General features: G+C 44.1%; 1 protein-coding gene across 1 annotated transcript; it reads right to left on the bottom strand.

Moving 5' to 3' along the window:
* Window positions 1-6: 6 nt before the first annotated feature.
* Window positions 7-27,948, bottom strand: LOC129814418 (KN motif and ankyrin repeat domain-containing protein 4-like). The gene is made up of 10 exons (XM_055867528.1): window positions 27,700-27,948; window positions 14,159-14,315; window positions 12,349-13,971; window positions 10,350-10,425; window positions 9,758-10,114; window positions 9,432-9,516; window positions 5,280-5,499; window positions 4,907-5,049; window positions 2,706-2,906; window positions 7-1,491 (listed from the first exon to the last, which is right to left on the bottom strand). Exons 2-10 carry the CDS (start codon window positions 14,175-14,177, stop codon window positions 1,393-1,395), a joined length of 2,823 nt encoding a protein of 940 aa, XP_055723503.1. The 5' UTR covers window positions 14,178-14,315; window positions 27,700-27,948; the 3' UTR covers window positions 7-1,392.

Here is a 27,948-nt window from a genome sequence, read left to right as displayed (position 1 = left end):
AATGGGTGTGATGCGTTTTCCCCCATATCAATACAAAATCATTGGCAAACATCAGACATTTTATTCAAACTGTCGTATGTCAGCAATCTTGCTTAGCTTTAAGAGTAATGCATAAAAAATGAGTAGAGAAATCCACTGTCTGGTTTGTCTATAATTGATATTGATAATAATGAAACAAACTTTACCAGTATAGCGCACTGATATTTTAAAATGCATGCAACATTTTGCTGATAGTGGGAAACAGTTCAATCCAGACAAGCATCAATGTAAATGTACTGCATATTTACTGTAATAATTATCTCTAGCTGAATGAAATGCCCAGAGGGTAGTGGTGCAGACCTGAATACCAACTAGATTCGATTTCTCTGATATTTCTATATTATCTAACACAATTGCTCTCTTCCCTGTTGCACATGGTAGAGATGGTGTAAGGCTGAGTCAAAATAATAGATATTAAAAATAGAAGTTCCACCTTACAATCAAACAATAAAGGCCATGTGAAGAGATGTAAAGGCATTGACACACAGATAGAACATTGTCACTCCCCTAATGCCATACAGGGGATAGCATAACGGCACTGAAACGTATACAGTGCCAGCAGAGCATTCAACCCATCCACCCATTGGTGGTCCAGCATATACTGTAATAATGCATTTTCGAAAATAACAGGGATAGACGGCTCGAGGTCTCAAGGGCTGCAGTTTGGCTGTTTTAAAAAAAAATCTCCCATTGTGGAACTCGGCTGACGAGTCCACTTTGCTATTTGCCCAGGTAGGAATAGACACCTGGATCAATTTTAATAGGCAAGGACAAAAACCAGCAGACAATATCGCCCTCCAAGTTTGGAGCTGTGCACACGCCTGTCATAATAACACTTCCACTGGCACACAAGAGCCTTAAAATAAAATGTTTTCCTGTCCAGGAACAGGAAGTGAACTGAAGAGCTAACTTCCAGCATGGTTGAGGATAGTGAATGACATTGACCTCCCAACCTGAACCTTAGTGGCCCAAGATGGAGATGAGAAGAGAGACGGGCCACCTCCGAATCAGACGAGCAGAGGTGAGGGATCTTCGCCTGTGTCTGAAATGGCACTCCATTCCCTACTGTATAGTGCACTACTTTTGGCCAGCACCTAGTACTTTAAGTCAGTGAGAAATGCTAACATGAGATGCTGAGCTCAGTAAGTGGTGAGTGTTGGAGAAGTCAAGTGATAGCCAGAAGGCTACCAACACAGTTTTCTACCATAGCTTTTAGATGTACTTAGCTAGTTAGGTTGTAGTCAAAAGTGCACTATATACAGTAGGGAATAAGTTGCCATTTAGGATTGGATATTCCTTGCACTGTGGCGTCTGTGTCTTTGACCTATCCACGGGAACGGGGGGATCAAGGTCTCAGAGAGATGTCCCAGCGTGTGTATGGTGGGCCTGGATGAGGACTGTGATGTCAACGTGAGACCCCTGCTGGGCCACGAAGAGGGCCGTGCGACCACGCTGGAAGAGGAAAAGAGGCGGAAGAAAGCAGAGAAGGTCAACACTTGAGGTATGCACTAAGCAGTTTAAACCATTCTGGTTTATGCAAAGGCAGTGTTTCCCAAACCTCTCCTCGAGTACCTCCATGTTTTTATCTATTCCAGTACTAACACAGCGGATTCAACTAATGAAGGGCTTGATGATTAGTTAACCAATTGAATCAGGTGTGCTCGTACTAGAATACATCAAATAAGGGGAATGGGTGGGGGTACTTGAGGAAATGTTTGGCACACACTACTAAGGTATGTAACCATGCTAAACGACAGTGATATAGACAAAATGAGAGAGAACGGTAGAGTGCACATTCCCGGGTGAATTAGAATTTATACAATTAACACTTTTGCATCTAGGATAGTGTCAATTCAAGGCAGAAGGCCCTTAATCGTGAGAGCTCTCCTCTTGACCGCCTGACTAACGCTCTGCTAGCTCTCTGTGGATAAATGAAGCCTATTGTAGAGGCAATCCTCACTGGGCTACGATGAGCTAATCGCTGAGTCGGAATGGCACCCTATTTCCTATTTTGTCCACTACTTTTGACCAGGGCCCAAAGAGAATATGATTCCAATTGGGACGCAACCAAGGTATTTGGGCTTTCAAATGCTTCAAATAGCCTAAGCTGCCCTTTCAGCAAAGGCGCTAAATCTAGTGAGAAAAGAGGACTGATATCCTGTTCACATTGAATCTTATAATGGCAATACTCGAGGCGCTCTTATTCCCCCAAGGGCGTATTTTGTATACTTGTCCCCTAGGTGGCGTAAGGTCTGGTTGTTAGCTGTATTGCTTACTCCTGAAGTCGTGGTTAGTAACTGAGGGCCTGCATGGGGTGGGGGATTGTGTGTGTGTGTGTGTGTGTGTGTGTGTGTGTGTGTGTGTGTGTGTGTGTGTGTGTGTGTGTGTGTGTGTGTGTGTGTGTGTGCATCCATATCTGTGTTTTGTGTGTATGATAAAGAGCATAGCACTGTTAATCTGTTTCTCTTCCTGAGTTGTCCAACAGGCACAATGAGAGCCAGTGACATACTGCAGGCATAGACTTCCTGTTAGCACTAGATACCAAATCCTGACCTACTGCACAGGGCAAAACCTGTTTATGATGCTACTACACACTATGCGTGTAGTGTGTGTGTGTCTATGCACATGTGTTTGTGTATTCTCTAGTCTATCCATCCAACACTCACCTGGTCTGTGAGGCTGGTGTCACACTCGGCCCTCTCCAGCAGAATCCGGGCGACGTGTGTGTGGCCCCTCTCACAGGCACACATGAGGGCCGTGGCCCCATGGCGGTCCTGGACATTGGGGTCGGCCCCACAGCGTAGCAGCAGACGCACCATCAGGCCCCGGCCATGTCTCACTGCTAGCATCAGAGCTGTCTGACCCCCCTGGAGGGAGAGAGACAGGGAGAGGGATGAGGAGGGCCAAGCGGAGAATCATCTCAATATGCCAAGCTGAAACTGACTGGCCATAAGGAAGTTGTGGCAAATTCCTGGTGGGATGGTTCATCTTTAGGCCAGTCTTATGGGAGAATATTTTACTGTGTGTTTAAAAGAGAGAGAAACAAAGTATGTAGGCTAGGCCTATGGTGGTCATGAAATTTTGTCCGGCCTGTTATTGTTATGCAAAAGACGTCCGGTCTCGTGGTAAATGACCGTTAATGAACATAAACACGTTTAGCATCTCCAGGTCTCCACGCATACAAGCCGCTGATGCACGTCTTTGGAACATTTGAAAAAAGTTGAATGAATCAATTTAATATACACCATCACAATAAATCCATTGTTTATTTTAGGCAGGTCTAAAGAAACATTATGATATGAAGAAAATGTATTTCAAAATGAGTTGAACAACTCTTTGTCTGGCTATGCGCCATGCCATAGGCTGTAGGCTGGTTCATTTAGCAGACAAGATATGCTTATAAGTCCCGTGCCATTATTTTATATTATACGATTTTACAATAAGAAGAATACAATTGATCTTAGCTGAATAAAATAGAAAGGATATATATCCCATTCTGGAGAGAGTGCTCATATGATGTGGATATGTTGAGCATAAAAGTGATCATTTGAAACAGGTCCTATATGCTAGATTTTGAGTTATTTGGGAACTTTAGTTGGGTATAATGCAAACCTTAGAATGAAATCAAAACATACCTATGGGTATGCATAAACTCTAATACGCGTTATGGATGTTTTAAATTAATCATCACCTTAGAAAGCGCTGTCCATTTCGATGTGTTTGGCATTGAAACAACATCCACAAAGACAATGTTTTCCACTCAGTTTCAACCTGCTGTTGAACTTCTTTCTTCAAATTGATCATCACAGTGAGGTGAGCTTTAAAAGGATGATACTGTTTTGATGATACGTCTTTGATGTGATGTTCGACTGCATTTGCATTGATGTCAGAGTGGGTAGAGGGACAGTAGAGCCCTGAGTACCAGGCCATTAGCGACCCGATGGTCATTAGGGTACTACCAACGCATTTCCTGAGTGCATAAGAGAAGATTACCGTGATGCTCACGTGGAATTTTACTGCGGTCATGACTCATGACTACCGGTGTGGCAGTACAGCCACCGCAACAGCCCTAGGCGCGGCCCCTTGGGTCCGTTAAGACATGTTATTATGGTTTTTTGTGTAATTTGCTTTTTGAGTAATCATGGAGAAGATTGAAGCTCTCTCTGTATGTGAGAGGAGATGAGAGGACAGAGGCCCAGGCAGCAGGAGAGAGCTCATGATAACCTCCAGTCTTCTGTAGCCATGCCAGAAACATAAGGGTATTCATGCTCCAGTACCTTAGCCTGGTTAAACCAGACTGAATGCATGCTCTGAAATAATGGTGAGCACAGTGTTCATTCTGGTGTAACCAGGCTAACGGTTTCTCCCACTGCTCTCAGTGGTACAGAGGTGATTCATCCTAACCCAGGCCGCATGGGAGAGCTGTAAAGGTCAACTCAATATCTCCTCTCTCCAAAGCAGAGCTTTAAGCCTCTGTTTATTAAAGCCATTTACCCTCTGTGTGAGCAGCATGACAGACCACTGGCCCTTGGTGCGGTGGTATGGTTTATAGTTTATAGTCTGCGACATGGAAATTGACGTCTATTATTATTCAAAACAAGTATTCACTGCACAGGTCCAATTTACTGTACATGACTTTGATGTTTCATAGCGATAACCACCATGGTACTGCATGTAACTCCGAAACACCCACTGTGGATTGTTGGAGCCATTCTTGTCTATTGCTTTGTGTTATGGAACCGTTTGGACAACACACAGTTATACATTTGGAATACTAAGATACTTGGTCGTATAGTACATTATGTGCCATATAAGAGTGTTAGGATGAAGTATGAGGTGTGTACTTGGCAGTTATAGAGGTAGTGACCTGGCTGGCTCGAGCGTTGACGTCCCCCAGCTCCATGAGCCTGCGGACCACCTCCATGTCCCCAGAGCCGTCCGGGGCCGTTAGGGAAGCCAGCATCACCGTTGTGTACCCAGCCTTGTTCTGGAGGTCCACCTCACACACATCTGTATGGGGAAGGACAAACACACACACACACACATTTAGGAACACATACAGTGTATTGGAATGCTCAATACACAATGTCAACTTGTTAGATATGGAATCATAGGTACAAATGTATAACCATTTAGATACACATAATTCCATACAATAAGTGTTTATATACACTCACTCACTCACTGTCTTACCTTAGATTGCCCCATAGCTGTGTAATAACACACACAGTGGTACCAACCTGTGTCCAGTAGCAGGCTGACGATGGGGTAGTTGGCATGGGATACGCTGTAGTGCAGCACTGTGTTGCCGTTGTCGTCCGCCATGTTAGCAAGGAAGGGGAGGAGCGAGGGCGTGGCCTTCCTCACCTCTCTGAGGTACACAGACACGGTATTGGCCAAGGAGTCCTCTTCAGCCGCCACCCGGAACCAATCTCGGAACAGCACCACCAAAGCCCGCCTCTGGGGAGCAGATGAAATGTGACCGTTTTTCTCCCCAAAATGGAGGGTAAGCTAGTCCTAGATCTGTATCCGAGGGCAACTTCTGTTCATAACGCTTGGAGATTTCCGAGAGAAAATGCATACAGCAGATAGACAGCTTGAGGCTAATAGCACTAATGAAAGTATCCGTGCTGACCGACACGGGCGCGAACCAGGGACCTTCTGCACACATCAACAACGGTCGCCCACGAAGCATCGTTATCCATCGCTCCACAAAAGCCACGGCCCTTGCAGAGCAAGGGGCAACACTACTTCTAGGTTTCAGAGCAAGTGACGTAACTGATTGAAACGCTATTAGGGCATACCCGCTAACTAGCTAGCCATTTCACATCCGTTACACTCACCCCCCTTTCAACCTCCTCCTTTTCCGCAGCAACCAGTGATCCGGGTCAACAGCATCAATGTAACAGTATAACTTTATGGCGTCCCCTCGCCCCGGGCACGAACCTGGGAACCTCTGCACACATCAACAACGGTTGCCCACGAAGCGTCGTTACCCATCGCTCCACAAAGGCCGCGGCCCTTGCAGAGCAAGGGGCAACACTACTTCTAGGTTTCAGAGCAAGTGACGTAACTGATTGAAACGCTATTAGCGCATACCCGCTAACTAGCTAGCCATTTCACATCCGTTACACCAGCCGCTTTCCCACTGGGCACAGACATCAATTCAACGTCTAATCCACATTGGTTTAATTGAAATTACGTGGAAACAACGTTGATTTAACCAGTGTGTGCCCAGTGGGTGGTTACCAGTGCCCCTTTCAACACTCATCACTGTGACCTTTGCACCCTGGTCAACTGGCCCTCATTACATACAGTACACGATGCCAGATCCACTGGTACCAATTTATTTACGAGTCCCTCAAAGGCAAGTCCCCCCTCTACCTCAGCTCACTCCTCAACATCTCCACTACCAATAGCATCCTGTACTCTGGTACTGTAGATACAGTGCCTTGCAAAAGTATTCAAACCCCTTGGATTTCTTCACATTTTGATTGTGTTGGAAAGTTGGATTAAAATGGACTTAATTGTCTTTTTTGTCAACAATCTACACAAAAGACTTTGTAATGTCAAAGTGGAAGATTTATTTTTATTTTTGTGATTAACAAAGGTCATCGCGTACATATTCAGCTCCCTGAGTCAATACATGTTAGAAACACCTTTGGCAGCAATTACAGCTGTGAGTCTTCTTGGGTGTCTAAGAGTCTAAGAGCTTTGCACACCTGAATTGTGCAATATTTGCCCATTATTCTTTTCAAAATTCTTCAAGCTCTGTCAAGTTTTTGGGGATCATGGCTAGACAGCAATTTTCAAGTCTTGCCATATATTTCCATGCAGATTTAAGTCAAACCTGTAACATGGCCACTCAGGAACATTTACTCTTTTCTTTGTAAGCAACTCCAATGTATTTTTGGCCTTGTGTTGTATGTTATTGTCCTGTTATTGTAGCTGTTCTAAAATCCCCAATGGCCTCATGGTAATATCCCTAAGCATTTACATTACATTTTTACATTTTAGTCATTTAGCAGACGCTCTTATCCAGAGCGACTTACAGTAGAGTGCATACATTTTAAATTTTTTACATATTACATATTAAATACTGAGACAAGGATATCCCTACCGGCCAAACCCTCCCTAACCCGGACGACGCTATGCCAATTGTGCGTCGCCCCACGGACGCACAATTGCAGTTTCATTCCTTACCTGCAGCTCAGTTCAGAAGGACGACTGTATCTTTGATGTGTCTGGGTGGATTAATAGATAATCCGCAGCATAATTATTAACTTGACCACAAAGAGATATTCAATGTCTGATTTGTTATTGTTACCCATCTACCAATCACTGCTCTTCTTTATGAGGCTTTCGAAAAGATCCCTGGTCGTTGTAATTGAATCTCTGCTTGAAATTCAATACTTGACTGAGGGACCTTACAGATGTTGTATGTATGGGGAACAGAGGAAGGTGTAGTCATAAAAGATCATGTCAACCCCTATTATTTAACACAGAGTGGGCCCGTGTAAGTTATGTGATTTGTTATGTCACATTTTACTCCTGAAATAATTTAGGCTTGGCTAAACAAAGGGGCTAAATACACTGAACAAAAATATAAATTCAACAAAGGTTTTACTATTGTTTCAGTTCATATAAGGAAATCAGTTAGTTGAAATAAATTCATTAGGCCCTAATCTATGGATTTCACATGACTGGAAATACAGATGTGCATCTGTTGGTCACAGATACCTTCAAAAAAAGGTAGTGTTCTGGATCAGAAAACCAGTCAGTATCCGGCGTGAACACCATTTGCCTCATGCAGCGCCACACTTCTCCTTCACATAGAGTTGATCAGGCTGCTGATTGTGGCCTGGGGAATGTTGTCCCACTCCTCTTCAACGGCTGTGCCAAGTTGCTGGATATTGGCGGGAACTGGAACACACTATCATACACATCAATCCAGAGCATCCTAAACATGCTCAATGGGTGACATGTCTGGTGAGTATGCAGGCCATGGATGAACTGGGACATTTTCAGCTTCTAGGAATTGTGTACAGATCCTTGCGACATGGGACTGTGTATTATCATGCTGAAACATGAGGTGATTGTGGTGGATGAATGGCTCGACAATGGGCTTCAGGATATCGTCACTGTGTCTATGTGTATTCAAACTGCCATCGATAAAATGTAATTGTGTTTGTTGTCCGTAGCTTATGCCTGCCCATTAAGTCTGCTGTGTTGCCTTGGACTTTTCATACCCTAACCCACCGCCACCATGGGGCACTCTGTTCACAATGTTGACATCAGCAAACCGCTCACCCACTCGACACCAGTCTGCGGTTGTAAGGCCCGTTGGACTTACTGCCAAATTCGCTAAAGCGACATTGGAGGCAGCTTATGGTAGAGAAATGAACATTAAATTCTCTGGTGGACATTCCTGCAGTCAGCATTCCAATTGCATACACCCTCAAAACTTGAGACATCTGTGGCATTGTTGAGTGGCATTTTATTGTTCCCAGCACAAGGTGCACCTGTGTAATGATCAGCTTTTTGCTATGCCACACCTGTCAGGTGGATGAATTATCATGGCAAAGGAGAAATGCTCACTAACAGGGATGGAAACTAATTTGTGCACAACATTTGAGAGAAATAAGCTTTTTGTGCATATGGAACATTTCTGTGATCTTTTATTTAAGCTCATGAAAGATGGGACCAGCACTTTTCATGTTGCGTTTATAATTTTGTTCAGTGTAACTATGCAACGGCTATATTTTTGTTAGAATTTCTCTTCCACTTTGACGTTAGTATTTTGTGTAGATTCTTTACAAAAAAATACAATTAAATGTGGCACTGTATATCACACTGGTCATTCCCAAAGCCCGCACATCCTTCACCCGTCATTCATTCCATTTTTTTCGCCACCAATGACTGGAACGAGCTGCAAAAGACCCTCAATCTTGACACATTCATCCCACCACACTCCTTCAAAAACATATTAACTGAGCTGCTATCGAATCAATGTACCTGCTGATCATTAAGTGTGCTGTGTATTTCTTACCGTTCCTCTGTATAGTGTGTTTTTATTGATTTATTTGTGTTATTTTGTGTTGTCCTGTTCACTGTTGCGATGTTATGCCTCTTGGCCAGGTCACCATTGTAAATGAGAATTGGTTCTCAATTGACTTATCTGGTTAAATATTGGTGAAATAGAAGAAAGAAATGAGGTGCATAACTATCCTCTTCCGTACAATAAATGAAAAATTGTGTTCATCTTTAAGACACTGTGTTTGGTAGTGCCTCGTCTTATCTTAACAGATATTCACAGAGCTTTTGAATGACGCTTGTGTAATTAGGTTGTGTCTATGTGCCTATGTTTAAGTGGATTGCTGTACCATGCGTACCATTTCATCACTGGGGTTATCCATGTTGTCCATGTGATCTTTGAGGAAATTACACGCTGCTATGAACTCTCCATCTACAGTGTCCCTATAAGGAAAGACAATCATTAGTCCCATGAGTTGGATTGGCAGCGGTATTCATATACTCTCACTAACATCAATAAATTAGAATAAATATTGCAATTTTTTTCATAGTCTGAAAAACAAATCATGGCACTCTTCAAAATGTGAAAATTGCTAAATAAATATGCCCAAATGTTAACTGGCAAATCCTCAAATTGTTTAATTCATGAACAAAAAAATATAAAGATATACTCAGTTCCCTTCACCTGTCTTTCAGTTCATGTTTGGAATCTCTGTTTGGGTCTGGTTCTGCCTCCATAGGTTCATCTTTGTGGGTGTCTATCTTGGCCTGTTTTTGGCCAGCTTTCAGATTTTCACCACTATCTGTATGTGAGTCTGGTTGTACATATTGAGTAGTCTGGTCCATTGGATTGGTTCCTTCCATCATCTCTTGACTTGGGTCTCCCTCTTTCTGGTCTCCATGGTTGGAACCACCATGCTCTGCAGGTTTCTCTACCATCTCCCCAGGGTAGAGTTGTCCTTCTGGCTGTCGCTGTAGGTCGGAGATGTCCACATTCTCATGGCTCTTACTGTCCAAATCCTCATTTGGTGTTGTTTCAAAGCTAAACACATGTGAAAAGAATATTCAGACACTACAGTGTCATTATGAACCAATGTGCTTTGCCATTATAGCCATCATGATGGGGTTTTATACTGTAGCTGAACGCAGACAGTACAAAATGAGTGTTGCTGCACAGTGAAATCGTCAGGGTTAGCCATAAGTTGGTCATAAATTCAAAGGGTGATGCTCAAGTTAGTTATTTGTCAACAATAAACAGCAGGAGCCTTCTGTCTTACCCGCTGTTCACACCCGCAAAGTGGAGGTTCTTTGACGTCTGAGCACCGCCATTTCTCTTCATGATAGATTTCGGGGCTAAGAGAGAAAAAGACGAGGCCGATCGTATTTTAAGGCCGGAGCTGTTAAATCACACGCTCCCACTTCGAATACAAAAAGAGCTAAACAAGACAACCACAACTGAAGGCTTAAATTAACCTTTTATAAAAAGCTACAGAATTGTAGACGCTTTGCTAAGTGGGACCAACCACAGCATAAGGATGATGAGGAGGCCCCCATGACATAGACAATGAGATAGAAAGTCTGTCGACATACTCCATTATACATGGCTGGATGCCTAATCACAATGGGAGGCATTGATAACTATCAATTCAAGTGAAACTCCAGTCAAAAACTAACTGTTGGTATTAGTAGTTAAATTCTTTAAAAAATATCGTTTTTGAGTGGAGTTTTTTTTCTCCAGTTGGATGATAACTACATATAAACTGCATTTCGGTTCATTTCCCTGCTTTAGTGAAACAAATGGGTCTGGTGAGTTCTTTCCATAGCAGCTTCGAATTGTTCTTCGCATGAGAACAAAATAGTTTCCCTGTAATTATGACCAAAACTGCTCTCGTTTTAGAAGAAAGGAAGAAATGGGAAGTACTGGTGCTTGTTCAGTCTCCTAGGACTGAGTCAGGGCATTCCAGTATGGCAAAAAGAAAATCCTTAATCAAGTACAAACAGTCAGGAAGAGTTACAGTCATCAATAAAAAACCTATCATGCATAAAGCCAGACTACCTACAACCATCAATTTACACTGCATAGCAAATTGTGGGTCTCAATTTGAGAAAGGAAAATAAAGTTGTCTGAAAGTGGTCTCTTTAAATTGGCAATGGAATTTGCGCACAGTGAATTGACTCGCATTGACTCGCATATCGGACCTGATCTTTCATGATAGATGGAGAAACAGCTCAAAGCTATGAGTGAAATGTGCTGACATGACGTGAATGGAGTAAAACAAAACACTGGGAATGGATTGTGTTACAGTTAGACGCATTCAAATGAGTTGGAATATATCTAATGACTTATGAAAGACAGAAATGAGCCCTGTACTATAAAAGAAACATTGTAATTCACTCGCGCCAGTAACTAAGTTTCCATCCAATTGGCGACAGATTTTCTTGCGAATATATAAAAAAAAATGCATGAAGAAAGTATGCACATTTTCCCACCAGTGATGTGTTTCCAACAAACGGGCTTGTTGTGGATAAAAATCATTGCGTGATGACGTAGTACACACAAAATGTATTTTTTTCACTTACGTTTTCATGTTTCCATAGCATTTACAACTATACCCATATTTTTGTCACAAAAACTGTTGCGTTAAATAGCAAATGTGCCTACTATGGTCTTGGCACGTTCGCTCTAGCCAACAGCTAGTCTGTGCGCGTGGCCTAGTATACATGATGAGAGTATCATGGATAGCCTAACATTTGTATTTGTCAAACGGCGGTCAAGCATCTATCATGTCACTAGATAGAATAAGAACCTAGATATTTATTGGAAAGGAGCATCAAGATCATTGTGCACTTTCACCACCCTGTGAAGTTCCTCATAAGTTATTTAATTTCCTCTGTCGCCTAATAAACTGCATGGTTCCCTGCGTCGTAGTGGGGGACCACACACATTGCACATGAAGGCGTTTCCACCGCCATTTCTCGCATAATTGATTTTACCGACACAAAAAGATCCCGCCATGTCGAATGAAGAAATGATCTGTCGGCATTTACATTTCTGTGACAAAGCGTACTGTTTCCATCACAGCGGTCGTGATTTTTTTTTGTTAGTGCGATATGACTTTACTCGCATAAAAACTGTGGATGGAAACATGGTTAATGTAGACTGTACATTATTGTCCAGGCTTTTCCTGGATTAGAACGCACTTTCAATGGAGATTCTCCATTGAGCATGCTAGTTCTGGAAATCAACCCAAAGTTGAAATCAACCCAAAACCATACCTCCTTGAAAAGCCTCTCCGTCACTGGATCCATTGTTGTAGTAAGAGGAAAGAGTATGAACCAGACTCATTATCTCCTCCTGTAGCGAATTGACCTTGGGGTCTGGGTGCTCCAGGGCCTTGCCCCCCTCTGTTGCGGTCCCCCCACACAGACACCCCCACTGCTGTTCCAGGAGAACCTGGATCCTCTTCACGTGGAGGGCCGCCACAGGTTGCTCCATGCCACCTGGGGAGGCTTCTTTCTGCGGCATGTGCTCCATGGTTACTGCCAGGCCTGGTTCTCTGTCAAAGCGATGGAGCACCATTTCTGAATTGTGTTGACCAGCTTGGACCTCCATCATGGAAGAGCTAGCTGAAACACAAATGTGATGATCTCCAAGGCCCTCGATCTGAGTGCCAGAGTTTTGTCTATTTGTTCCGATGGCCACTGCATTGGTCGACAAAGATTCTCCTTCATTAAACATTTCTCGACTGGACGCACCATGCGCACCTGCTAAAGACCACCTAGAATAAGTATCGGTCTCTTCATCATCTTGGTCCACTGGGACTCTCTCCGCTCTCACCCAGCCCCCAGTGTTTCTGGTGAGCTGCTTCATCCTCAATTCCTTCCTCCGGCCCTCCTCCTGCTGTTCTCTCAGCAGCAAGGTGGCGTTCTGGAGGTCCAAGCTGCTCTCATGAAGCCTTTGCTCCAGCATGGCCACTTTGGCTTGCAGGGATGTCACTGTAAGAAGCTCGTCTAGGTCTGTGCTCGTCCTCCATTCGTGTGTCTGGTTAGAGTCGTCATCGCTGACATCGTTGTTGTGGGTGAAGAGATTACTTTCTTTCCTGGGTCTTTTGAGGTCAGAGGTCGCATAAGAGGGGTTTTTGGCCCCGTTGACCGGGGTTTGGGATCTGGGTCGGGGATTCAGTCCAAGACAGAACCTCTCCCTCTCCTCCTGCAGGATGCAGATCTGTGCCTTGAGCTCCGGGATGACCCGCACCTCCTCCTCCAGCTCGCCAACTCGCTCCAGGGCTTCGGTGAGGCGGCGGAGGGTTCCAGAAAAGTCCTGGCTTGACCGAAAGTCGGATGAGCAGTCCAGGGAGTAGAAGCTGTCTTCTGTGGACATGTCCCTTCCTCCGAGACGGTCTCTGGAGCTTTGGAGACTGGCCGGGTTTTCAGTTGACTCGGAACCTTTCCTCAGCAGGACGGTGAGAGGCAGGCTGGAGGCCCGCAGGAGATTTGGCCTGATGTGCTCCCCCAAGGGCTGCGCATCAAAGGCTCGGATACTGGCCTCCATCTCAGCCACAGACTTATACCTTCCAGAGGAGGCTGACGACCTGCCATCATAAGCCCAGGAGCCATAGTGGGGGTCGGCTAGGCGAGACCTAGGGGCCAGAGCTCCAGTGGAGCCCCAGGGGGTAGGCCGATAGCCAAGCCCAGAGAGGTTGAGGTGTCTGGGGAGTGTGCTGGGCCTCTGCCCCTTGCTCCGGCGCTGGATGGGGACCCTCTTTATGGTGTGGCCCTTCTCGATGTCGTCAACGTACTTGAGGAAGTCCAGGTCCAGGTGGAAGCCGTAGGGCGTCTCCACCGAGTACGGAGGAGGCTTCCCCTTCACCCTATTCTCTGGGGCTTTGGGCCCATTTCCTAAAAGAGTAATAGCAGTGTTTCAATACTTGTTGCCATAGTATTGCCACATAATAAGCACTATAGTATGTGGATCATACCATAAACCATGTATTTAGGAATAATCTAACATAAAGTTATAGATAACCAACAATAAAAAAAAGTTGCCAATTTTTGTTGATACATTCATGTTTTTAAAGGCTGTTACCATTTTGCTTGTCCATCATTTGCAGGCTTCAGCTGTGAGCATTGTTTGTTGGCACATGGTTGTTGGTAGTCTGAGTGCCAGTCTGAGTGTGTCTGCTCTCTTGCCAACTTCTACAGGTGTTGTGACTCTGTTCTTGTGGTGTAAATCGGGTGATTGCCTGGCAAGAGAGTGAAAACAGGACAAAGGAAGAGGTGAGAAATTGCTGATCAAAAGTCATTTTTGTACCTTAAGCATGTTAACCACAATGAATTTCTCCATGATTCAAAATAGGGAGATCACATCTAAGATCACATTGGGGTTGGAATAATTAGAACTCTTTAAAGAAAAGAAAGACTTGCAGTTTAAACGGAATTGAAATTATACTGGTGAGAGCAGTGTGCAGGTCTTTAAAAAAAAGAAAGCTATCCATGATTAAATAGAAGTTATAAACTGGGTAGTTTGGGTCCTGGATGCTGATTGGCTGTAACAGCATTCCAGCCGTGTGTATATCAGACAATGTACCATGGGTATGACACAAAAATACTTCTTCACTGTTCTATTTATGTTGGTAACCGATTTATAATAGCAATAATGCACCTTGGGAGTTTGAGTATATGGCCAATATACCACTTTGCGTCGTGCCTATGAACAGCCTTTAGCCGTGGTATATTTAAGCTATGGAAATTACACACAATAATTGCTAATTACAAATGTAGTTATTACATAACCTTCTGTGACCTTCCAATACATCATTATTGCATTATGGCCCTACAGGTTTTGATACTGGTAGACTTGTGCTTAGGTTCTAGTATTTCCAAATGAAGATTCGCCCTAGGGTTTCCAGTAGACAGCGTATTATGAACGTGTGGCACTAGCCTTCACTTTAATCTCATTCCTATATTATTTCTCTTTCTCTCTCACTCACACATCAGAGTGAACCCTCCCGGCTTGCATACAACAGCGGTGGACCTGATGTTCTCTTGATTATAGCCATTCAGTCCAAATACAGATCTCAAAATAACTCCTAGACTGTTGAGACCAGTAGCCATGGAACCCAATACACTCCTACATATAAAAATAAATACAGACAGCCATTGTTCTGACTCATTTCTCTTCTACTCTCTCGGCCTCACACTTTTCTCCCAGTGCTTTCTCTCAAGTTTTTCTCTCTCTTCTCATATATTTCTCTCCTCTTACTTTGTTCCCTTCTCCCTCCTTATCCTACCTTCTCCCTCCTTATCCTACATTCTCCCTCCCTATCCTACCTTCTCCCTCCTTCTCCTTCCTTATCCTACCTTCTCCCTCCTTATCCTACCTTATCCCTCCCTTTCCCACCTTCTCCCTCCCTATCCAACCTTCGCCCTCCCTTTCCCACCTTCTCCCTCCCTATCCAACCTTCGCCCTCCTTATTCTACCTTCTCCCTCCTTATCCTACCTCCTCCTTCCTTATCCTACCTTCTCCCTCCCTTTCCTACCTTCTCCCTCCTTATCCTACCTTCTCCCTCCCTATCCAACCTTCTCCCTCCTTATTCTACCTTCTCCCTCCTTATCCAACCTTCTCCCTCCTTATCCTACCTCCTCCTTCCTTATCCTACCTTCTCCCTCCCTTTCCTACCTTCTCCCTCCTTATCCTACCTCCTCCTTCCTTATCCTACCTTCTCCCTCCTTATCCTACCTTCTCCCTCATGCTACCTTCTCCCCTATTGCCTCATCTCTCCCCATCTCTTATTTTACTTGTTCTCTTTCCTGAACATATACTGTATATCCCTCTCGCTCTTCTTTTACTCTCTTCCCAAACTTCCCCCCTCCCCCTCTCTGTCTGTCCTCCCCCTCTCAAACCCTAACCCCCTCCCCCTCTCTGTCTGTCCTCCCCCTCTCAAACCCTAACCCCCTCCCCCTCTCTGTCTGTCCTCCCCCTCTCAAACCCTAACCCCCTCCCCCTCTCTGTCTGTCCTCCCCCTCTCAAACCCTAACCCCCTCCCCCTCTCTGTCTGTCCTCCCCCTCTCAAACCCTAACCCCCTCCCTCTCGCTCCTGACCACCAGGCTCAGTGAGTGCTAGACTCTCTGGCCTCTTGGGGGACCACAGTGACAGCCACACACAGCCACAGACCCAAACAATGTCAGCTATGCAGTAAACAGAAGAAAACACTGACTGAACAGCTCCGCTGGAAAAGTAGCCCAGCACACACACCCCGATTAAGCACAGTAACACACACACTGTACACATGCTCCATACATACAGAACATTCACAAAGATCACTCAAATACATGTGCATACTACAGTACAGTACATATCCTGTATCAATGGTATGTATTGACATTTACAGCTCTTGTTACACACATACAAGCACATGACCTGTGCCATGTAACCCACAACAATTCACACACCACCTGTGACTTGTTGTATTCCCCTAGCTACACACTGCTGGCACCAATTGCCCCTATATAAACAAATGAAAAAATTACAGTACGATGGTCGATAGAGATGATAGATACATTGTCCTGCCAGGCATTTTCACAGAGATGAGAGAGGTCTTTCAACACCTAACTAAGCTAAGCCTTGCCCGCAGCGCTGATATTTAGTCTGAAGACCTGGGGCCCGTGACAGCAGAGGGTACACTGTACATCATAGGACACGTGTATTCATGTTCAAAGTTGACTTTTGACAGAGTACTAATATCTTCAGTTGGGAAAGACAGTGACATGTTAGGAAGGAAAGAGAGGAGGCCCCTTTGCTTGTGGGAAATGTCAATCAAAACAACCTGTCTTATGAGTTAGTGAAGTGTTCCCTGCGACACTCTAAAACCTCTGAGATGTTAAACTGTATGTACAGGTAACTACCAAAATACAGGAAACACCAACATAAAGTGTCTTAATAGGGCATTGGGCCACCACCAGCTTCAATGCACCTTGGCATAGATTCTACGAGTGTCTAGAACACTATTGGAGGGTTGCGACACCATTCTTCCAGGAGAAATTCCATAATTTGGTGTTTTGTTGATGGTGCTGGAAAACGCCATATCAGGCGCCGCTCCAGAATCTTCTATAAGTGTTCAATTGGGTTGAGATGTGGTGACTGAGACGGCCATGGCATATGGTTTATATTGTTTTCATGTTCATCAAACCATTCAGTGACCACTCGCGCCCTGTGGATGGGGGAATTGTCATTCCTATGGGGCAAAGCCATGGTAGCCAAAATATTGGCCAAACTAACGACCTTTCCAGTATTTTTAAACATGACCCTAAGCATGATTGGATGTTAATTGCTTAATTAACTCAGGAACCACACATTTGTTGAGGCATTCAATGCGTTAAGTATACTTTGTAGCCCTCATTTACTTGAGTGTTTCCATTATTTTAGCAGTTACATGTAAAACGTTCGCTGTGGTGTAAAGCTATACTGACAAAAATATAAACACCACATGCAACAATTTCAACGATTTTACTGAATTACAGTTCATATAAGGGTAATCAGTCAATTGAAATACATTCATTAGGCCGGGCTGGAGCCATGGGTGGGCCTGGGAGGGCATAGGCCCACCCACAGGGGAGCCAGGCCCAGCCTGTCAGAATGAGTCTTTCCCCACAAAAAGTCTTAATTACAGACAGTTTCATCAGCTGTCTGGGTGGCTGGTCTCAGACGATCCTACAGGTGAAGAAGACGGATGTGGAGTTCCTCGGCTGGTGTGGTTACACGTGATCTGCGGTTGTAAGGCCGGTTGGACGTACTGACAAATTATCTAAAACAACGTTGAAGGAGGCTTATGGTAGAGAAATTAACATTCAGTTCTCTGGCAACAGCTCTGGTGGACATTCCTGCTGTCAGCATGCCAATTGCACACTCCCTCAAAACTTGAGACATCTGTGGCTTTGTGTGGTGTGACATAAATACACATTTTAGAGTGGCCTTATATTTTCCGCAGCACAAGGTGCACCTGTGTAAGGATCACGCTGTTTAATCAGCTTCTTGATATGCCACATCTGTCAGGTGGATGGATTATATTGGCAAAGGAGAAATGCTCACTAACAGGGATGTAAACAAATTTGTGCACAAAATTTGAAAGAAATAAGCTTTTTGTGCATATGGAACATTCCTGGGATCTTTTATTTCAGCTCATAAAACATGGGACCAACACTTCATATGTTGCGTTTACATTTTTGTTCAGTATACATACATAACTGTTACTACTGTAACGACCTTAACCCAAAACCTACAGATCTCGTCAAGAGGTTCAGACCTTGACAGTTGACAGTTGATGGACCTGGGTTTGAGTCCTGGACGGGGCTACCCCCAAAAGTGGAATGACGCCGTGAGGGACTTCTAGAGAAGCATTGGGATTGGGGGAGAAGCATTGATACATGCTCTCCCCAAAAGAAGGGGGTGACATAGCGACCTTAAAGGGGAATTTCACTTTGGCTCTGCCACGGCATATAGACATTACTATATAAACAACATTCTGTTTTTGTCATAAATATCACAATTATCCAAACCACAAGCTAGAACTAGCACATTCTCCTTTCACTGGTAGAATCGGGAAGTTTTGACTTACTGTGTATTTGTTTGCTCATAGTGAACCACAAAGTCCGGCATTCATAGCGAATGCAGATACTGCCCGCCAAGGTAGATGGGGTGTGCCCGCAAATTCGGACTATGAGACTGTACTTTGAACGAACAACACATTTTTTGAGACAATACTTGTTATTCAGTAAAGTTTGTCATGCCTGTGTGGTGTTCTGTGCCTGGCTGTGCTAATTACAAACAAGCGCAAAAATGAGTTTTCTTTCAACGTTCTATCTTCCGGAGATTTTTATTCACACTGTCAATCAATTTTGCCTATGCTATGGGAGTCACTGCTAGACTGGTAACCATCTTCAGCAGAGTAAACATGTTTGTTTGTTCATTCTATCTTTGACTGACGTAAGCTAGCTAATGTTAGCATATAAGAGTAGCTCAATCTGGTAGCCATCTATTCAATCAAATCAATCAATGCTATGGTAGTCACTGCTAGACTGGTAACTATCTTCAGCAGAGTAAACCATCTATTCAATCCAATCAATCAATCAAATGTATTTATAAAGCCCTTCTACATTAGCAGATGTCACAGTGCTATACAGAAACCCCAAACAGCAAGCATTGCAGATATTGAAGCACGGTGGCTAGGAGAAACTCCCTAAAAAGGCAGGAACCTAGGAAGAAACCTAGAGAGGAACCAGGCTGGGTGGCCAGACCTCTTCTGGCTGTGCCGGGTGGAGATTATAAGAGTACATGACCATTTAAGGCCAGTTTATTCTTCAAGATTTTCAAAAGTTCATAGATTACTAGCAGGGTCAAATAATAATCACAGTGGTTGTAGAGGGTGCAACAGGTCAGTACCTCAGGAGTAAATGTCAGTTGGGATTTCATAGCTGATCATTCAGAGGTTGAGACATCAGGTGCGTTAAGAGAGAGAGATGAAAACAGAAGGTCCGGGACAAGGTAACACGTCCAGTGAACGGGTCTCAGGTTCCTTAACCGCAGGCAGAACAGTTGAAACTGGAGCAGCAGCACGACCAGGTGGACTGGGTCTGGAAAACACTCCGTTACTAAAACTATAATTGTCGATATAGCTAACAATGATGAATGTGTAGAAATAATCTATGGTGGGTTCACAGCCAGTCTCAACTGGATAGCAATCTTGCTGCCAATTTAGTGACGCCAGTTAGCTAACAGTAAGCAGACTATTGAAATGTCCATGTTAGCTATTGTAAACTAGCCAGTCTAATAGAGGTCAATACAATTAGTGGGGTGGTTAAATAGTGTATTGCTCTGTATTTTGTTGTAGGTGGTACAGAATCTGATTCCACCATCATGTGCTTCCAACCCCTAGCTCTGCACAAGGTGAAGGTCATTTCGGGTATACAAGCATGGGGGAACGGATACACCTTGTGGTTATGGAGCACAACAACATTATCGGACAGAAACCAGCAAGGGACACTGAAAGGTATAATATCAAGACTACAACAGTGACGACACAACCACATCATTCTTCTCTCTACGGATTCTTAAAAAACTACACAAAGACAAAGGGCTACTATTGACAAGAATGATCTGTCATTGGTGGAAGTTTACAGACAATACTTTTGAGACAAGAAAGGGGGGGTTTGGTTGCGCAGGGTTGTGATTATACAGACTTTTCAAAACTTCTTTAGCCTCACCCACCCCATTCACTTTGTTGACTGATCTTTCCTCTTAAAAGCAGCTCCCAATTTCCTTTCATTGCCTCTAAACAATACGTTAGTTGGTCCTATTCGGTTGCATTCAACAAAGGCATGTTGCCCTAAGTCCCTTCCACAAAAAAGTGTAAAATGCTAACACAACAACCGGAGTTTCAATCTACTGTAGAGATAGCCTGCAGAGTTCTGTCCTACTATCCAGGTCTATGCCCACACAGTTCGAGCTACTACTTTTAAAAATCCATCTCTCCAGAAATAAGTCTCTCACTATTGCCGCTTGTTATAGACTCCCCTCAGCTCCCAGCTGTGCCCTGGACACCATATGTGAATTGACTGCCCCCATCTATCACCAGAGTTCGTACTGTTAGGTAACCTAAACTGGGATATGCTTAACACCCCGGCCGTCCTACAATCTAAGCTAGATGCCCTCAATTTCACACAAATTAACAAGGAACCTACCAGGTACAACCCAAATCCGTAACCATGGGCACCCTCATAGATATCATCCTGACCAACCTAACCTCCAAATACACCTCTGCTGTCTTCAACCAGGATATCAGCGACCACTGCCTCATTGCCTGCGTCCGTTATGGGTCCGCGGTCAAACGACCACCCCTCATCACTGTCAAATGCTCCCTAAAACACTTCTGCGAGCAGGCCTTTCTAATCGACCTGGCCCGGGTATCCTGGAAGGATATTGACCACATCCCATCAGTAGAGGATGCCTGGTTGTTCTTCAAAAGTGCTTTCCTCACCATCTTAAAAAAGCATTCCCTTTCAAAAAGTGTAGAACTAAGAACAAATAAAGCCCTTGGTTCACTCCAGACTTGACTGCCCTTGACCAGCACAAAAACATCCTGTGGCGCACTCCACTAACTTCGAAAACTCCCCGCGATATGCAACTTTTCAGGGAAGTCAGGAACCAATATACACAGTCAGTTAGGAAAGCAAAGGCTAGCTTTTTTAAACAGAAATTTGCATCCTGCAGCACTAATTCCAAAACGTTTTGAGACACTGTAAAGTCCATGGAGAATAAGGGCTCCTCCTCTCAGCAAGGAAAGGCTAGGAAACACTCACCACCGATAAATCCACGACAATCCATAATCGAGAATTTCAATAAGCATTTCTCTAAGGCTGGCCACGCTTTCCACCTGGCTACCCCAACCCCAGCCAACCGCTCTGCACCCCACGCAGCAACTGGCCCAAGCCCCCCCGCCCCCGCTTCTCCTTCACCCAAATCCAGACAGCTGATGTCCTGAAAGAGCTGCATAATCTGGATAACAACAAATCAGCTGGGCTAGAAATCTGGACCTTCTCTTCCTAAAATTATACGCCACCATTGTCGCAACCCCTATTGCTAGTCTGTTCAACCTCTCTTTTGTATCGTCTGAGATTCCTAAAGATTGGAAAGCGGCCGCAGTCATCCCCCTCTTCAAAGAGGGAGACACTCTAGACCCAAACTGTTGCAGACCTATATCCATCCTGCCCTGCCTTTCTAAAGTCTTTGAAAGCCAAGTTAACAAACAGATCACCGACCATCTCGAATCCCACCATACATTCTCCGCTATGCAATCCGGTTTCCGAGCTGGTCACGGGTGCACCTCAGCCACGCTCAAGGTCCTAAACGATATCATACCACCATCGATAAAAAACAATACTGTGCAACCAAGGCTTTCGACTCTGTCAATCACTGCATTCTTATCGGCAGACTCAACAGCCTTGGTTTCTCTAATGACTGCCTTGCCTGGTTCACTAACTACTTCTCAGATAGAGTTCAGTGTTTCAAATCGGAGGGCCTGTTGTCTAGACCTCTGGAAGTCTCTATAGGGGTGCCACAGGGTTCAATTCTCGTGCCGACTCTTTTCTCTGTATATATCAATGAGGTCGCTCTTGCTGCGGGTGATTCTTTATCCACATCTATGCAGACAACACCATTCTGTATACATCTGGCCCTTCTTTGGACACTGTGTTAACAAACCTCCAGACGAGCTTCAATGTCATACAACACTCCTTCCGTGGCCTCCAACTGCTCTTAAATGCTAGTAAAACTAAATGCATGCTCTTTATCCGATCGCTGCCCACACCCACCCGCCCGCCTAGCATCAATACTCTGGACGATTCTGACTTAGAATATGTGGACAACTATAAATACCTAGGTGTCTGGCTAGACTGTAAACTCTCCTTCCAGACTCATATTAAGCATCTCCAATCCAAAATTAAATCTAGAATCAGCTTCCTATTTCGCAACAAAGCCTCCTTCACTCATGCTGCCAAACACCCTCGTAAAACTGACTATCCTGCCAATCCTTGACTTCGGAGATGTCATTTACAAAATAGCCTCCAACACTACTCAGCAAATTGGATGCAGTCTATCACAGTGCCATCCGTTTTGTCACCAAAGCCCCATATACTACCCACCATTGCGACCTGTATGCTCTCGTTGGCTGGTCCTCGCTACATATTCGTCACCAAACCCACTGGTTCCAGGTCATCTATAAGTCTTTGCTAGATAAAGCTCCTCCTTTATGCCACCATGGGGCACAACGTTGACATCAGAAAACCGCTCGCCCACACGACGCCATACACACTGTCTACCAAGTCGGTTACGACGCCGAACTGCAGTCAGGTCAAGACCCTGGTGAGGATGACAAGCACACACATGAGCTTCCCTGAGATGGTTTCTGACAGTTTGTGCAGAAATTACACAGGCAGCCCAATTCTGTTTTGTTTTTTTCACTAATTGGTCGTGACCAATCAGATCAGTTCTGAAAAAGATCTGATGTGATTAAGACCACTTAGTGGGAAAAATATCAGAATTGGGCTGCTTGTGTAAATGCAGCTAGTATGGCTGAGTCAAAATCTCAAATAGAGGGGAGTGTACACTTTTTATCGCTAACTCAAGAGAACTGGGTATTCAACAAGAATGTTATATGATAAAAGTAACATACCAAATAAATTGTATGAACAGTGAGGTACTGTTCAGTGTGGCCGAGTGTGTCTCATGTGTAGACACACACAAGTGCAGAGAAATGTAGCTACAGATTGTTACACAAGACATTGTGATTTACTCAAAGATTTTTGTCACCATCTTGTCTATTTCAAATCTTCTCTCATTGATCAAGACAAGTGGGTGTCAACCCCAAAGTGTTGCATGTCTTGATGACACAGACCTGTCTCGATAAATGAGAGAAGACTTGAAATAGACAAGATGGCAGCGTGGCACATTTTCTAAATACAACAGTAAATTGTTGTATTGTTGTTTCTCCTCACTGTTTGCTAGTAAACTTATCTAGCTAGCTTGATATACAATACTTGTTATTTACATCTGTTTAGATTTTTTTAAATTGTACCTTTATTTAACTAGGCAAGTCAGTTAAGAACAAATTCTTATTTACAATGTCCTGACAATGCTGGGCCATTGTGCGCCGCTCTATAGGAATCCCAATCACGGCCGGATGTGATACAGCCTGGTAACGTTTGCTGGAAAACCTAGGTTTAGTTGGCTGGTTTTAATGTTGTAGCTTGCTGTAGCCATATCTACAACTAAAAAGAGAAGAGGTTTTACAATCAAGATACAAAATATCTCCAATTGTAAATCTCTTCTATTTTTAGTCATAGATATAGCTTTAGCTAGCTACATAGCCAAGTTAGCAAACAGAAAAATAATTTAATTTCTCCCCACTGTAACACAGTAGTATGTCAGCCAGCAATACAGTATGGGTTTCAGTAGATAAACTACATTTTACTAGCTAGCTAGGTGGCTTGCAGGAAAAATAACTTAGCTAGGCACCGTATTTGTCATCTGCTCTCTTGGTGCTGGCATCAGCTGTAGCTAAACGTTAGCTAGCCAACTCTTTGTTTCGAATCCTCTTCCCTATATTCCGGTTGAAACATGTACGGTTGAATGTCACCATGTAGCTAATAGAACATCACAAAGTGCTCCATGGTTGAATTCGTATTGGTGAGAGGAATCACTTGAAGCCATTGCGTCTGGACAGTTCTTTCAGTTTTGCCCAAAGGATTGTTGTTGTTAGTGTTGGCCTCCTTTTTTTTAAACGCCTTGTGGGAGGGACAGGGGCCAGAATACAAATCAGTGAGATGAAACACGTCTCGCTGTCCTAGAAATGCCTCGGACATGATGAAAACAAGACCAGATTCCCCCAGGGTGAAATTAACCCAACACCTAGCAACCTCAATAAGAGGTTCAAACCTCTTGGCTTAACGGTACGCTGCCCCCTGAATTGTCCACACTATGGTGCATAGCTACATACAACACTTTAACTGTGGTGTGTTGCTACAGACATAACCATCACTTTTACTGTCGTGTACATGTACCCGGCAGGATATGAACCCAGGACTGCCACAGGAGAAACCAACGTCTTGACCATTAGACCAAAATGAAATTCTCTCTAGGGCAAAGGGCCGACACTGATTTTTAAGTCGCAGGTGGGCTACCTCATCATGTGACCATGAGCAACCATGACCAACTCATGTCCGTTACACATAGCTAGACATTCCAACGTTGAGTCACATCAACACTACAGCAGCTGTTGCTATGATCATCTCAATCTCTCAACGGCATCATGATAAAACAGGCAGGCATTGATAAGAGTTGTGTTAATTGCTCTTGAGATTGACCTCCATAGCGCAAACACAGTACCTGATTGGTTTACATTCATGTTAATAGGGTATCAGTGGGTATGTTTATGGTAATTTTGAGACGGACAGAGAGACAGCTAGACACTCACTCCTTCACTCACACAGACACACACACACACTTATTCCCCACCGGCTCACCACAGAGGATAGAATATAGCACAATCGGTTACAGTCCTACCCTAAACCTCTCCACATTTCCATGGCACACATTTTAATTGTCACTGCTTAGAGCGACTGGCCTACCTCACAGGAAACTCATTTGGGAGAAACAAAAGGAAAAATATTCACTTTCCCCACATAAGCCCCATCCAACTGTAACCTAGAGTAAGCTACCTCAAATATATGAACTTCAGTACTTTTAGCCTGATCCCAGATCTGTTTGTTACCTTGTCAAGTTTTATGGACCATAGTAGCACAAGCAGATCTGAGACCAGGTTAGAGTACTTAGAGCTTTCACTATGTTCATATTTTCGGGACTTTTCCAGATCAAGGCACCCTTATTATCCTCCTAAAGCCCTTTTCCCATTTTAAAGGTCTTAGAAGAAGGAAGTGTCAATATTTTGTTTGACAGCCATTTTGCGGCCAATTTCAGGGCTTTGTTTCTTCCTGTTCCCACCACTGCCCTATCCTGGGGATAAATGCAGCCTTCTTCCTCACACAGCCTCCTCACATCATTATAAACTTTGCAATCCAAACATCTCCGTCCACAGCATTCTTGACTACAAACGACAAATTACATTTGAACACATGACACTTAAAACGGTAGCCTCACTAAGAAGACATCTTTTCAAACATTGAGGCCTCAAGAAGATATGTTCTAAAACATTGAGGCCTCTGCTGCAGAATATCACATTTTAGATATTAGTTTGGGCACATACTCACATTGTTTTGGATTGATGTTCCTGGAACACCTCGAAGTTAGCCTGGTCCCAGATCTATTTGTGCTGTCTTGGCAACACCTATCTATGTGACAATGACCATAATTGGCAAGCACAAACACATCTGGGACCAGGCTACCTTGACGTTGCTACACTTAAACAAAGAGTTCAGAGTTTTCAGCCTTGGGAATTGGGCTCTGATATAAGCTTTGTGAAGAATGTTGTGGAAAATATACCGCTATCATGAACATGAAGAATACCAATTTTTTCAGCTGTTCCTGGACTGATTATTCTGCTAAGATCAGATGATTCTCTCTCTCTCTCTCTCTCTCTCTCTCTCTCTCTCTCTCTCTCTCTCTCTCTCTCTCTCTCTCTCTCTCTCTCTCTCTCTCTCTCTCTCTCTCTCTCTCTCTCTCTCTCTCTCTCTCTCTCTCTCTCTCTCTCTCTCTCTCTCTCTCTCTCTCTCTCTCTCTCTCTCTCTCTCTCTCTCTCTCTCTCTCTCTCTCTCTCTCTCTCTCTCTCTCTCTCTCGTCAACTGTGATGGTGACGTGTATGCCTCTTATTTGCGATGCACTTTTTCCCAAACCCAAAGTGCTACTTACAAAGTGCTGCGGACTCGAGAATGGCTCTCGTCGACAGTAGTGCACTATATAGGGAGTACAGTGCCATTTGGGACACACTCTACAACTGGAGGGGGCAGTGACTTGGATGAATTGGATATCCTATGGCATCCTGTGGGCCCTTCTCAAGTTCTCAATAACCATTTACATGTATGTGTACAGCATGTGTCTGTCTTTAACTCTCTCTCTCTCTCTCTCTCTCTCTCTCTCTCTCTCTCTCCGTGTTCTGTTCTTTAAAAAAGGGATATTTTCTTCCTCCAGTATGGACATGCTGACTGTGTGGTTTTTCCAGCACATAACCTCATTCCTTGTCTTCTATTTGGACTTGGTTTTAGAAACTAAAGCCAACTTCTATGACTCCAACTCCCTCCACCTAACCCCTCTCTGTCTCCTCCCAACTCTCTCTCTCTCGCTTTCTGTGTCTTTCTCTCGCACACATGCACGCGCGCACACACTTTCTCTCTATCGCTCCATCCAGTTTGTTCTGTCCTGGTGTCTCTCCAACAGCAACAGGGTCTCAATCTCCGCTCCGTGTGCAGGACATACGTCCATAGGATAAAAGCTGCCCGTGGGGATTTCACGCAGGGAGGAAAAACAGCATGGTTTTTTAAATGCTTGGGCCAAAACAGATAGAGTGAGTGAGTGAGTGAGTGAGTGAGTGAGTGAGTGAGTGAGTGAGTGAGTGAGTGAGTGAGTGAGTGAGTTTATATGTGTGTGTGTGTGTGTGTGTGTGGGGTTGAGAGGTAATGCATGTGTGATAGACAATCAATTTTTAGAGGTCACACTCTTAGAAAAAAAAAGGTGCTCTCTCGAACCTTAAAGGGTTATTTGGCTGTCCCAATAGGAGAACCCTTTGAAGAACCTTTTTTTGGCTCCAGTAGAACCCTTTTGGGTTCAAAATAGAACCATTTCCACAGAGGGTTCTAATTGGAAACCAAAATGGGTTTTCTTATGGGGACAGCTGAGGACCCCTTTTTTTCTAAGAGTGCAGATGTCTATCAGATGGTCATTAAGTGCACCAAATCCAACCTGTATGCCTGATTCGTTCAGACTACTAAATAACACTTTCCTATCTATTCAGTTCTAAGATTAAAACGACCCATTCGTATTTGAATGACCAACTTTTACCCACGGTCAATAACAGTACATTCAACTAGCAGAGAAATAGAAGAAAAAGCTACTTTCTCTTACCTTTAACAATGCTGGTGTTCTCCACTGTAACCTGATGTGAGTGTGTCAGAGTATCCACTCCAGTCTGAGTTCCAGTACTTCTCCAGTCACTTCTCTCTCATCTCAGCCCTGCCTGTCTGTCTCTCTCCTAGAAGGAGGTACCATCAGGGAGAGTGGGATGCCGTGGCTGCTTGGCAAATACCTCTTTGGAATCCTCTCATAGCACAAGGGGTGTTGTTGTTGTGTGTAAAGAGCAGAGTGGGGAAGGGT

Source organism: Salvelinus fontinalis, chromosome 17 (genome assembly GCF_029448725.1).
Source record: "Salvelinus fontinalis isolate EN_2023a chromosome 17, ASM2944872v1, whole genome shotgun sequence".
Taxonomy (NCBI): Eukaryota; Metazoa; Chordata; class Actinopteri; order Salmoniformes; family Salmonidae; genus Salvelinus; species Salvelinus fontinalis.
Note: the sequence above shows the minus strand (reverse complement) of the source record. Positions and strands in the feature narration are given on the sequence as shown.